The 13,041-nt window shown below is 47.6% G+C and overlaps 1 protein-coding gene across 1 annotated transcript in view; it reads left to right on the top strand.

Annotated features, from left to right (window-relative positions):
* NFRKB (nuclear factor related to kappaB binding protein) overlaps nucleotides 1–13,041 on the top strand; it is a 34,990-nt gene that overhangs the window by 3,715 nt on the left and 18,234 nt on the right. Inside the window, exons 3-10 of the mRNA XM_082843898.1 lie at nucleotides 849–1,050; nucleotides 8,360–8,487; nucleotides 9,118–9,292; nucleotides 9,793–9,894; nucleotides 10,648–10,721; nucleotides 11,546–11,630; nucleotides 11,992–12,172; nucleotides 12,747–12,855. Coding sequence (XP_082700024.1) covers nucleotides 849–1,050; nucleotides 8,360–8,487; nucleotides 9,118–9,292; nucleotides 9,793–9,894; nucleotides 10,648–10,721; nucleotides 11,546–11,630; nucleotides 11,992–12,172; nucleotides 12,747–12,855 — 1,056 coding nt within the window. The remainder of the gene's footprint in view (nucleotides 1–848; nucleotides 1,051–8,359; nucleotides 8,488–9,117; nucleotides 9,293–9,792; nucleotides 9,895–10,647; nucleotides 10,722–11,545; nucleotides 11,631–11,991; nucleotides 12,173–12,746; nucleotides 12,856–13,041) is intronic.

A 13,041-nucleotide genomic window follows, 5' to 3' on the forward strand; every position in this document is an offset into this window, starting at 1 on the left:
AAAATATTTATTTATTTATTTGGCTGCATCGGGTCTTAGTGGTGGCACGCAGGACCTTTGTTTCAGCATGCAGGCTCTTTTGTTGTGGTGCACGGGCTCTAGAACGGGCAGGCTCAGTAGTTGCAGCATGTGGGCTTAGTTGTCTTGTAGCACGTGGGATCTTAGTTCCCCGACCAGGGACTGAACTTGAGCCCCGGCAGTGAAGTCCTAACCACTGGACCATCAGGGAATTCCCAACAGATCTCTCAAGTTTTTTTTTTTTTTTTTTAAGTTTATTTATTTGTTTATTTTATTTTTGGCTGCGTTCGGTGTTCGTTGGTGTGCGTGGGCTTTCTCTAGCTGTGTCGAGCGGGAGCTGCTCTTCCTTATGGAGTGTGGGCTTCTCATTGCGGTGGCTTCTCTTGTTGTGGAGCATGGGCTCTAGGCACGTGGGCTCAGTAGTTGTGGCTTGCAGGCTCTGGAGTGCAGGCTCAGTAGTTGTGGCGTGCGGGCTTAGTCGCTCCGCAACATGTGGGATCTTCCCGGGCCAGGGCTTGAACCCGTGTCCCCTGCATTTTCAGGCGGATTCCTAAGCACTGTGCCACCAGGGAGGCCCTGACCTCTCAAGTTTTGAGAATTGAGTAAAGATCAAAGGAATTTTAGTTTGTTTAAAAAATGTAAAAACTTGGATGACGGTGATTTTTGCACAACTTTGTGATTGTACTTAATGCCACTGAACCATACACTCAAAAATGGACAAAATGGTAGATTTTATGTTATGCATGTGTTATCCACTTATGCACAAAAAACTTAAAAACTTCATTTTTTTTTTTGCTCACTTTTCCTCCTGCTTTTCCTGATTCTCCCAGCCCGAGATCTTCTTTGACGTAGTCAGCTTCTCAACGTGGCAGGAAGTACTGAGCGCCTCGCAGCGCGAGCACCTCCAGCAGTTTCTGCCCCGCTTTCCTGAGGACAGTACTGAGCAGCAGGATGAGCTCATCCTCGCCCTGTTCCGTGGGGAGAACTTCCGCTTCGGAAACCCTCTGCACATCGCCCAGAAGCTTTTCCGAGGTGTGTAGCTCAGCATTCTTGTTTTGAGAGGACTGGAGGGTGGGAACACACCCACTTCTGTGCGTACTCCTTTCTTCGTTTTATTCTATTTTTATGTATAGACACTGACTCTAAGTACTTTCATGTAACACTTTGCTGCCTAGGCCGTTCTTTTTTTTTTTTTTAATAAAAATTTTTAACTTACATAGGAAACATATAAATCATAATTGTAATGCTCATTGATGTGTTATATGAACTCAGCTGTGTAACCACCACCCAGATCGAGAAGTAAAACATTATTAGCATCTTAGAGGCACCCTTTATGACTAGTCTTCAAAAATTATTAAAAACAGTTTACCATTTGGTTTATCACATGGATGTATGTGTGTGTGACGCACATACACATATTTTTTCTGCAGAAAACCTGACACTTTACCACCAAGCACCTCAGCGTGTATGTATCTCTTAGCCAAGACATCCTTCCACATAATCACAGTCTTAAATTCACCCCCAAGGAACTTTACATTGAACAAGTAATAGCCTAGAATATCCCATATTCAGATTTTCTCAGTTGTTCCCAATGTCAGTTGGCCTTTATTTATTTATTTATTTTTAACATCTTTATTGGGGTATAATTGCTTTACAATGGTGTGTTACTTTCTGCTTTATAACAAAGTGAATCAGTTATACATATACATATGTTCCCATATCTCTTCCCTCTTGCATCTCCCTCCTTCCCACCTTCCCTATCCCACCCCTCCAGGTGGTCACAAAGCACTGAGCTGATCTCCCTGTGCTATGCGGCTGCTTCCCACTAGCTGTCTACCTTACATTTGGTAGTGTATATATGTCCATGCCTCTCTCTCGCTTTGTCACAGCTTACCCTTCCCCCTCCCCGTATCCTCAAGTCCGTTCTCTAGTAGGTCTGTGTCTTTATTCCTGTCTTACCCCTGGGTTCTTCATGACATTTTTTTTTTCTTAAATTCCATATATACATGTTAGCATACGGTATTTGTCTTTCTCTTTCTGACTTACTTCACTCTGTATGACAGACTCTAGGTCTATCCACCTATTACAAATAGCTCAATTTCGTTTCTTTTTATGGCTGGGTAATACTCCATTGTATATATGTGTCACATCTTCATCCATTCATCCGATGATGGGCACCTAGGTTGTTTCCATCTCCGGGCTATTGTAAATAGAGCTGCAATGAACATTTTGGTACATGACTCTTTGAATTATGGTTTTCTCAGGGTATATGCCCAGTAGTGGGATTGCTGGGTCGTATGGTAGTTCTATTTGTAGTTTTTTAAGGAACCTCCATACTGTTCTCCATAGTGGCTGTACCAATTCACATCCCCACCAGCAGTGCAAGAGTGTTCCCTTTTCTCCACACCCTCTCCAGCATTTATTGTTTCTAGATTTTTTGATCATGGCCATTCTGACTGGTGTAAGACGATATCTCATTGTAGTTTTGATTTGCGTTTCTCTAATGATTAATGATGTTGAGCATTCTTTCATGTGTTTGTTGGCAATCTGTATATCTTCTTTGGAGAAATGTCTATTTAGGTCTTCTTGGGTTGTTTGTTCTTTTGATATTGAGCTGCATGAGCTGCTTGTAAATTTTGGAGATTAATCCTTTGTCAGTTGCTTCATTTGCAAATATTTTTTCCCATTCTGAGGGTTGTCTTTTCATCTGTTTATGGTTTCATTTGCTGTGCAAAAGCTTTTAAGCTTCATTGGGTCCCATTTGTTTATTTTTGTTTTTATTTCAGTTTCTCTAGGAGGTGGGTCAAAAAGGATCTTGCTGTGATTTATGTCATAGAGTGTTCTGCCTATGTTTTCCTGTAAGAGTTTGATAGTGTCTGGCCTTACATTTAGGTCTTTAATCCATTTTGAGTTTATTTTTGTGTATGGTGTTAGGGAGTGTTCTAATTTCATACTTTTACATGTAGCTGTCCAGTTTTCCCAGCACCACTCAGTTGGCTTTTAAATAGTTGGCTTTTAAATCCAGGATCCACTCAAGATTCATGTGTTGTGTTGGGATCTTCTGTCTCTCAGCTCCCTGAATCTAGGGCCCTCTGCCTTTTTTTTCCTTGTCTTTCAAAATACACTTGTGAAGAGCCCAGGACACTTGAATTGTAAAATGTCTTGCTTTCTGGGGAGTTGTCATCTTGCTTCGTCATAATTAGTTTTGGGTTAAACATTTTGCCAAGAAAGGAGATGGGAAATGTCATTTCTTTCTCATGCTTCCACTCAGGGGATATGTGATGTCAGTCTTGCATTGTTGGTAGGGAGGCTTTTGATCACTTGGCTCTGTGGTATCTGCCAGAGCTACTGACTGTAAGGGCACCTTTTTCCCCCTATAATTAAGAAGCAATCTGTAGGGTGATATTTAGGGTGATATTTAGGGACCATGTGATAATCTTATTTTCCAAAAGCATTTGTTTTACCCAGCGGTTTTAGCATCCACTGGCCCTTGCCTGAACCGGTCATTACATTGGGGATTCCAGAATGGTTTGGGGCCACTCTTCAGTCACAGTTTGCTCTCTGTCCAGTGGAGAGGAGGAGAGGATGCTTCTTCCCTTCCCACTTTCTGAGGTGACTTTGCTTTGGCTGGAGGCCCTGAAAGATAGCACATCTTGAGTTTGTGAAACTGGACAGCTTGATAGCTGCAAAAAGACTGGAGGGAATAAGCTTATCATTTCAAACCGCATTATCTTAAGGTTTAAAATGAGCATTCCCTCCTTTGGTGGATCATTAAGGAGGATTTCCCTTCTGGTTGGCCAGTGTTTTATGTCGCTGAAGCCAGGGTCTCAGGTGGGATAAGCTGGTAGGCCTGGTTGGTAGTAGAGGCCGTATCAGGGACTGTGTGTAACGCTGGCACGTTTCCTTCCAAAACAATGTGATGGTCAGGTAAGGATGCAAACGAGGAATGCAAGACAGGAGTTCTGCGATGTCTGGTGTCATGTTTCAGGTCCCGCAGTGATGAGGACAGTTGCGTTACCATGGTTATTGTGGTTATGTGTCTTGACTGAGCTGGCATTGCTTTCAGTGCGCTTTTATTTTTGCTTATCTTTTCTGGTTCTGTTTTAAAAACTCACCTTTTCCATAAGTTCCAAGTGCTTGTCGAGCTCCCTTGACTTCTGTTTCCTACACGAAAGAGTCGTCATGAGGTTCAGCTTCCCACTTCCAGCCTCCCCCCAGCACACTGTAGTCGTTTTCCTCCTGACCTACTTTTGCTTGTCTCGGAGGAAGGATATTTTCCGTCTGTTTAAGATTAACCTCTGCTCTTGATCCTCTCACGTTTTACGTCCTCCAGGACCTCGTTTCTCAGTGAACCGTTCTACCATGTGTACTTACTCCACTCCTTTTTCAGCCTGTAGATGTGGTCATGGGTCTCACACTAAAAGAGTCCTTAGCCATCTGTCCCCTTCATCGTCCTCTGTCATTTTCCCTTTTCTCCAAACTTCCTGAAAGGCATCCACAGGCGCCGTCCGCTGGTGGCTGTTCCCTATGCCTGCCAACACCTTCGGCTTCCTAAACCTACAGAAAAGTTACAAGAGTTTATAGTTGACACCCGCATACTCCTTACCAGGTTCACCAACTGTGAATATTTTGCCACATTTTGTTTCTTGTCAGTATTATACTTATTACCACTGTTTTTATTTTTGCTGAACCACTTGAGAGTATTGCAGACCTAAGACTCCTGATTTTTCAGCATTCATCTTTGAAGAACAAGAACATTCTCTTAAGTAACCAGAACTGATCAAATTCAGAAATACAGAAAATACTGTATTTAATTTAAATTCTGTCCTTAAATTCTGTATTTCAGTATAAAATTTAACAGCGACATATTGTTATCTAATGTGTGGTCCGTATTCCTATTTTGCTAGTTGTTTCAGTGCTTGCTTCTTCCTCTGCTCCATTTCTTTTCAGTGAATGTGTAATTTGCAAACCAGCATATGGCTTTTCTGTTCTCCCCTTAACCCGTCTGTAGCATTTGATGCCTTGATCTCCATCGTGAGACTCCCCAGCTTTGCAGCTGTGGCCCTCCCCGTCCTGGCTTTCTCCTGTGCCTCAGACGCCCTCCCTGCTCCCCTCTCTCTGCTGAGCCCTCATCCGCTCGCTATTCCTGCCTCTGCTCCTGCCGTTAGGCCCCCTCTCCCTCCCCGCCTGCCTGCTCTCACCCACCAGCTCTTCTCTGGGGGCTCTCGCCGGGGCTGCTCTAGCCACCATCTCCACACAGCCACCAGCGTGAGCATCTCAAAACTTTGCTTTTCAGAGTGTTTACCAATTGCCTTCACTTGGAATAAAATTCACAGCCTACCAGGCTCTGTTGCCCCCGGTTTACCGACTTCTCCTGGTGCTGCAGTCTCTCTTGCTGCTGCTCTCTGGCCCAGCGCCGCCAATAGAAATGTTACGTGAGCCACACGTTCAATTAAAAAATTTCCAGTACCAGGGCTTCCCTGGTGGCGCAGTGGTTGAGAGTCCGCCTGCCGAAGCAGGGGATGCGGGTTCGTGCCCAGTCGGGGAGGATCCCACATGCTGCGGAGCAGCTGGGCCCGTGAGCCATGGCTGCTGAGCCTGCGCGTCCGGAGCCTGTGCTCCGCAACGGGAGAGGCCACAGCAGTGAGAGGCCCACGTACCTTAGAAAAAAAAAAAAAAAAATTTCCAGTACCCACATTAAGAATAGTAAAAGCAGTTTAATTTTAATAATATATTTTCTTTAAGTTGATGTACTCAAAATGTTATTTATTTTTTAAAATAAATTTATTTATTTAATTTATTTATTTTTGGCTGCATTGGGTCTTCATTGCTGCACGCGGGCTTTCTCTAGTTGCAGCGAGCGGGGGCTACTCTTCGTTGTGGTGCATGGGCTTCTCATTGTGGTGGCTTGTCTTGTGGCAGAGCATGGGCTCTAGGCACGTGGGCTTCAGTAGTTGTGGCACGAGGGCTCAGTAGTTGTGGCTCACGGGCTCTAGTGCGCAGGCTCAGTAGCGTGGTGCACAGGCTTAGCTGCTCCGTGGCATGTGGGATCTTCCCGGATCAGGGCTTGAACCCATGTCCCCTGCACTGGCAGGCGGATTCTTAACCACTGCGCCACCAGGAAGTCCCTTGAAATTTTTTTTTTTTTTTTTTTTTGTGGTACGCGGGCCTCTCACCGCTGTGGCCTCTCCCACTGCAGAGCACAGGCTCCGGACGCTCAGGCCCAGCGTCCATGGCCCACAGGCCCAGCCGCTCTGCAGCACGTGGGATCCCCCGGACTGGGGCACAAACCTGTGTCCCCTGCATCGGCAGGCGGACCTCAACCACTGCGCCACCAGGGAAGCCCTCAAAATGTTATTTTAATAGAGCATTTGGCTATCTTGGTGGAGGAAACTAAAGACTGAAGGAAGGTAACTTTGGAGAAGTGCAGAGGCAAAGAAGTAGAATTTTCATCCAGTTTCTATGTATCAGCATCAGTAGCATTGAACTCTTGCCTCTTTTCTTGAAGGTCAAATTCCTTATTTCCCTGCAACAGGCAGTGTAATGCGGTGGCTAGGAGCGGCTCTGGAGCTGGACTGCCTGGGTTCAGACCCGATTTCCCCTTTTATTAGCTGTGTAACCTTGCTTAAGGTATTTAGTTTCTCCATGCTTCAGGCTCTTCAGTAAAATGAGGATGCAGTAGTACCTTCTTGGTGGGGTGGTTGTGAAGATGAAGTGAGTTAATATATGCACGGCCCTCCTTATATGGTGACAGTTCCATGTCAGGTCCTGTTCTAAGTGTTTGCTGTTATTCGTTACCTCGGAATATCATTAAAGTGGTTGGAATTAAAAAAAAAAAAAGAAAAAGAAACGCCGTGTACTTCAGTGCCTCATTTTAGCCTTCTGAGGTTAGCTTTTCCATCTTTCCCCTTAGTTCACTTTGTAGCAGCCTGCCCAAATCTAGTATTCCAAAACGGACCTCTGTCATCGCGGCTCCCGCAACGGTACGAGTTGCTCGTGTCCAGTGATCTAGGTACCATGCTCGCCTTCCTGCCCCAGCATCCAAACGAACAGCAGGTCTAATCTTTCTCCCTTGAAATATATCTGAAGTCTTTCTACTGCTGTTCACATAACCACTGCTCACTCATCAGCTAATATGTGCCAGCCATTCTTCAAAGTTCTGGAGATACAGTCATGACCTTACATTCTACTAGGGGAAAACAAGGTAATAGACAAGCGTTTGTTGGTATCACGCACTATAAAGAGTGAGGAAGGGTAATGGGACTGGAAGTGACGGGAAGGATCTGGTTCAGAGGTGGTAGTTGGGCAGGGCTTCTCTGTGGAGGTGCTTTGGACAGAGACTCAATGAAGGTGCGACGAGCAAGCCGTGAAGTACTGGGTGTTAGTAGGAAGCCTTGCAGGCAGAGGGGACTTGAAGGACAAAGCTTTTGTGAAAAGGCAGAGGGGACTTGAAGGACAAAGGCTTTGCGAAAAGTACGGTACTTCAGGAAACAGCGTGGGCTGTGGCGGAGTGAGCAAAAGGGAGCCCGGTGGAGGATGAGGCCGAGATACGTGGGACCCACAAGGAAGGGCCCTGGGCCTCCTGGCCCCTTGGCTCTACCCTGGGTATGGAGGGAGAGGTCCGACCGGGCCACTGTCGTCCCTCTCCTCAATCACTGCAGTGGTTTTCTTCTTCCTCTTTTGCTCTCGGCCGTGTTATTCTCCTGCTTTAAACCCTTCAGCTGATTTCCACTACACTCAGGATAAAGTCCAGAGTGTGCTGTGGTTTCTGTGTGGTGTGACGTCTGCCTAGTTTCACAGGTCATCTCGGCCCCTCCTCAGCTAAGTCCCTCTGCTTTCCTCACACCAACATTTCTTCAGGGGTTGGAGTGGGCACATTCTTCCTTGCTTCAGGGCCTGCCTTAGCACATGCTGTTCCTTCTGCCTTTTCCCTATTTTTATTTTAAAAATTCCTACTTGCTTAATTTTCCTCCCAATAAATTTTTTAAACATATAGAAAAGTTGATAACCAATACGTATGATGCACATCCGTAAAACTTACCTGTGTTTATCAGTTGTTAGCGTCTTCCCACAGTTGCTGTGATCGGGCCTCATTTCATGTCGCCTTCCTTAGGGGCTCTTTTCCTGATGTCACTCTTCACTCTCTTTGGTTGTTTTAGGTTGGTTTCCTGGCAGCACGTCAGAGAGTTGAGTACTGGCTTACGTGCTTTCTGTCTCTCCCCCTGGACCGTAGGCTCCCCTTTCCCCACACTATCCTCCCATCAGTGCAGAGCTGGCCGCCTCTCCAGCCCTCGCTGATGGGTGGCTGACAGATATGCATGGCTGTGCCTGTTCTTTGCAGACGGACACTTCAACCCCGAGGTGGTCAAGTATAGGCAGCTGTGCTTCCGGTCGCAGTACAAACGCTACCTCAGCTCCCAGCAGCAGTACTTCCACCGGCTGCTGAAGCAGATCCTGGCCTCGCGGAGCGTAAGTGCCCCTGGGAGCTGCGTGGGACTCACACCTGGTGACCCAAAGGGGCGGATCAGGGGCAAGAACAAAAGATACCACTGAGGAAGGAAGCTGCCCATCAAGCCCCGACACGACCTAGTGCATCCTTCTCATGATACGTTTTAAGATGCATCCTGATTTCAGATACGTTAGAACAGGAACAAAAGAAGGATACATCTTAAAATTGATGAAATATCGTAGCTTCTATATTTACCCAGAAAAAGAGGCAGCTTTCAGATCCATGGTGGGTCGTGCAGGAGAAGCAGCTTGCACTCAGGTTCATGTTCGGGTGCCTGATGGGTGCCAGGCTCAGCGGCTCTGGGTCTGGACCAGCCTTGGGATGCCTTGGGGCAGAGTAGCTCTGGCTCTTAGCGGTTCTTTAAGCTTCGGTTTGGAGATACTTCGGGGTCTGGTGTAAGTGTTCATCCTCGATGGAGCAGCACAGCACTCAGATTGGGGATTTTCCATCACAATCAGCACAGGCCCGTTTTATTTGGAAGGAGGGAGCTGAGCTTGCTAACAAAGAAGAGAAGAAAGCGTAGACTCGGGGAGCGTGTCAGGACAAGCTGTGGCTGAGGCTGTGCCCCCATCCCATCCGATCTCTCCCAGGATCTCCTGGAGATGGCCCGGCGAAGCGGTCCCACCCTCCCCTCCCGGCAGAAGCGCCCCTCACCATCCCGCACCCCCGAGGAGCGGGAGTGGCGCACCCAGCAGCGCTACCTGAAGGTCCTGCGGGAAGTGAAGGAGGAGTGTGGGGACTCGGCCCTGTCATCGGACGAGGAGGGTATGTGTCCTCCGTGCCCCGCACCATCTGTATCTCATCGGTCCGCACCTGCAGCTGCTTCTCTGGTTGGAGGCCGTGGTAGCCATTTCCCCGTGAGGAAGCCATCCCTGTGGTTTTTCTGGGCGCGTGGTGACGCTCAGAGCCGTTGGGTGGCTGTGACTGCACACCTCGCCGCCCTTGACGCTCAGGCACACGCGGGGCCCTCCCGGCAGGTGCTCTGGTCCAGTCGGCTGCTCGAGAGAACCACTGTCTCCGCAGGAGAGTAATAGTGACTGTGACCTCTGCAGTGTGACCCGCCACCGTTGAAGTCTCTCCTCCCGGAAGAGCCGTTGCGCTGACTCAAGTCTGCAGTCCGTCTGGGGAAGGGTCAGGAAGCAGTGGTGGAGCCTGGCCCCCCTCTTGTTGGCTTAGCCTTCTTGAGCCCAGAGAGCCACTTACCCTGTCTCCCCTGCTGGAGTCCACAGGCAGGTTGGATTTACAAGAAAACTTTTCTTTTGCAGATCTCAGCTCGTGGCTCCCGAGCTCTCCAGTGCGCTCTCCTAGCCCTGCGGTGCCCCTCAGGGTGGTGCCCACGCTTTCCACCACGGACATGAAGACTGCAGGTGAGTGGGGCTCGGCGTGGATCTGAGGACTGCCTCGGGGTGGAGACTGGGTTCTGCCTGCCAGGAAAGCAGAGCGGTGTTCCTTAGAATGAGGAGACCTGGGGAAGCTTTCGTGTAGCTCCACTTCTCCGCAGGTAGGTAGGCCAGCTGGCCTTCTGTCCTTTGTTTTGAAAATTTCTCTTAGGAGCTGACCAGCCGGCATTTTGGCCTCAAGAAAGCAGAATCTTAAAATAACAGTATCAGGATTTCCCTGGCGGTCCAGTGGTTAAGACTCCACGCTTCCACTGCAGGGTCTCGGGTTCGGTCCCTGGTTGGGGAACTAAGATCCCACATGCTGCCCAGCGCAGCCCCAAAACAAACAAAAACAACAACCAAAAAAACCCCCAAAATAATACTAAAGGATAATTCAATAATAGAACAAAAGGGGTAACCAGAGGCACAGCACTTTCTTGGCATGTCTGTGAAATTAGAGACTATTTTTAGTTGGGATAGGAGTCAAAGAAGAATGTTCAGAAACTTCTAGGTGTTTTAGGAGCAGCTGAGTACCGAGGTCGTTGTTATTGACGAGTGTACAGAAAAGCTGCAGAGTTGAGCCTGTGACTGTTTCAAGATTGTTGGTACTTGAAGTACACAGGTCAGGAGGGAAGCTCAGAAAATATCTTACTTTCAAATATTACCAGTGACCAGAAAGATGTGAATTTGAGCATTGTGGAAGTGAATGACCGTCCACGTGGTTTGGTTCCTTTTCTCTAGATAAAATAGAACTGGGGGACAGTGACCTGAAGATAATGCTAAAGAAGCACCATGAGAAGCGGAAACACCAACCAGTAAGATTGGAGGGGTGGTCAGTAGGTTTTCAGTCTGATTCCCCGGATCAGCTATCCTGGGATGATACAGGGAGTCACTACGTTATTAGTCCCCTTTCCTTATCCTTGTTAGGGGACAGGAGCAGCATGGGAGGCCCAGTAACACTGAAGATGTGTGGAGAAGACAGATGCTTTGACTTTATAAGGCACGCTTACCGCCGTGTCTGATCCAGTCTTTAGGACGACACTGCTGTGTGAATCCTTTCGTCCCTTTAGCAGGGCTTGGAGAGGCCAGGGAGCTTGTCTGACGCCCAGCGGCCAGTAAGTGGCAGAGCCAAGCGTCAGAGCCTGTGCTTTTCCCAGGTTTTACGTTTCTGTTCCTTCGCTCCACCAAATGGAGGTAACGCTGAGCCAGAGATCATGGTGGAGGAAGGAAAGTCAGTTCATCAAGGCAGAGTGGTGAGATGGGAAGAGTCTTATGTTGGGGTTAGAACCGAGTTCTGTCTCTCTCTTTTCCACTTACTATGATGTCGGGCAAATCCCTTAACTTCTCTGAATCCCGTTTTCAGTCTTTGTAAAATACCACTTAGCAAGACTGTTTGAAGAGCATATAAGATAAGGAACGCAAAAGAGCTTTATAAACTAAATGCCACACATGAAGGGTTGGAACTCAGTTCTCCCCTGCCCCATTATGCAGAGCAATAGTTTTTATCTCTGTACGTTTTAAATTCAACACAATTTCCTCAAGTACACGTAACATCTAGTTTTATCTGTAAATTGGGAAAATCAGCAGTTTTAGCTCCTCTTTTGGACCTCCATAACAAATCTCTGAATATCACGTCTAGGATCACCCAGACCTTTTGACGGGGGACCTGACTCTCAATGACATCATGACTCGAGTAAATGCCGGCAGGAAGGGCTCTCTAGCCGGTAAGTGACGTCCTCTGTAGGTGGCCATCGACTGTGGTGTTAGGTTACACAGGCCTCTCTACGTATTGCAAAAGGAAAGGAAACCACAGCATCCTTCTTGCTGATAGCCTTTATATCGTTATTGCCTCTTATGGATTTGTAGGTGGAGAGTGAATATAAAATCAGTACAATGGATCATTGACTCTTTAAAGCACTCATTGAGTTTGTTTAAAAAAAAAATCAAAACGAAACTATATGGCTTATTACTGAGACTTTTCTTTCTTTTGCTGGTGGGCCTTGGGAAAATAATATACAGATAAGACTCCTCATTTCCTGATGTAGAAAATGCAGTTCTATGACTTGAGTTACTTTTTTTCCCCAGCACTATATGACTTGGCTGTCCTTAAAAAAAAGGTTAAGGAAAAAGAGGAAAGGAAGAAGAAGAAAATAAAGCTGATCAAATCAGAGGCGGAGGATCTGGCGGAACCCCTTAGCGGTACTGAAGGTCTCCCACCCCTCTCACAGGCACCGTCTCCACTGGCCATACCCGCTATCAAGGAGGAGTAAGTGAGCAGCGGGGTCATGGCTCAGGGCTGTCCCCAGAGCTGGTGCTTCTTGAGAGCCCTAGGTCCCAGGGGCCCTGCTGGGGAACGTGTATGGTGTGGGCTTTCACTGAGCTTTTTTATGGCGGCTGGGAGGCTTGGAGGACCTAAAGCAACCTAGGCACGTGTTCTTGGTTGTTTTGGTGGTTCTTTTTTTTTTAAAATTTATTTATTTTTGACTGCATTAGGTCTTCGTTGCTGCGCGTGGGCTTTCTCTAGTTGCGGCGACCGGGGGCTACTCTTCCTTGCAGTGCGCGGGCTTCTCATTGCGGTGGCTTCTCTTGTTGTGCAGCACGGGCTCTAAGTGCACAGGCTTCAGCAGTTGTGGCGCACGGGCTCAGTAGTTATGGCTCGCGGGCTCTAGAGCACAGGCTCAGTAGCTGTGGCGCACGGGCTTAGTTGCTCCATAGCATGTGGGATCTTCCAGGACCAGGGCTTGAACCCGTGTCCCCCGCATTGGCAGGCGGATTCTTAAACCACTAGGCCACCAGGGAAGCCCTTTTTGGTGGTTCTTATATTTTTCTTCCCTCATTAGGCCTCTCGAAGACCTCAAGCCTTGCCTTGGAATCAATGAAATATCTTCCAGCTTCTTCTCTCTTCTCTTGGAGATCTTGTTGCTGGAGGGGCAGGCTAGCCTTCCTATGGTAAGAATTTTGGAAAAGCCAAGTGTGTAGCAGTTTCAGATTGTAGAAATCTTCAGCTCTGGGTTCCCCGCGAAGATCCACAGCTGCCTTGCTTTGTGACTTGAGCAGACTGGACAGACATAGCCAGTTCGTTCAGGCACAGCCTTGGAATCGCTGGCGTGGAATAGAAATCTAACCGGGTTCTGC

This window comes from Leucopleurus acutus (assembly GCF_964270905.1).
Source record: "Leucopleurus acutus genome assembly, chromosome: 8".
Taxonomy (NCBI): domain Eukaryota; kingdom Metazoa; phylum Chordata; class Mammalia; order Artiodactyla; family Delphinidae; genus Leucopleurus; species Leucopleurus acutus.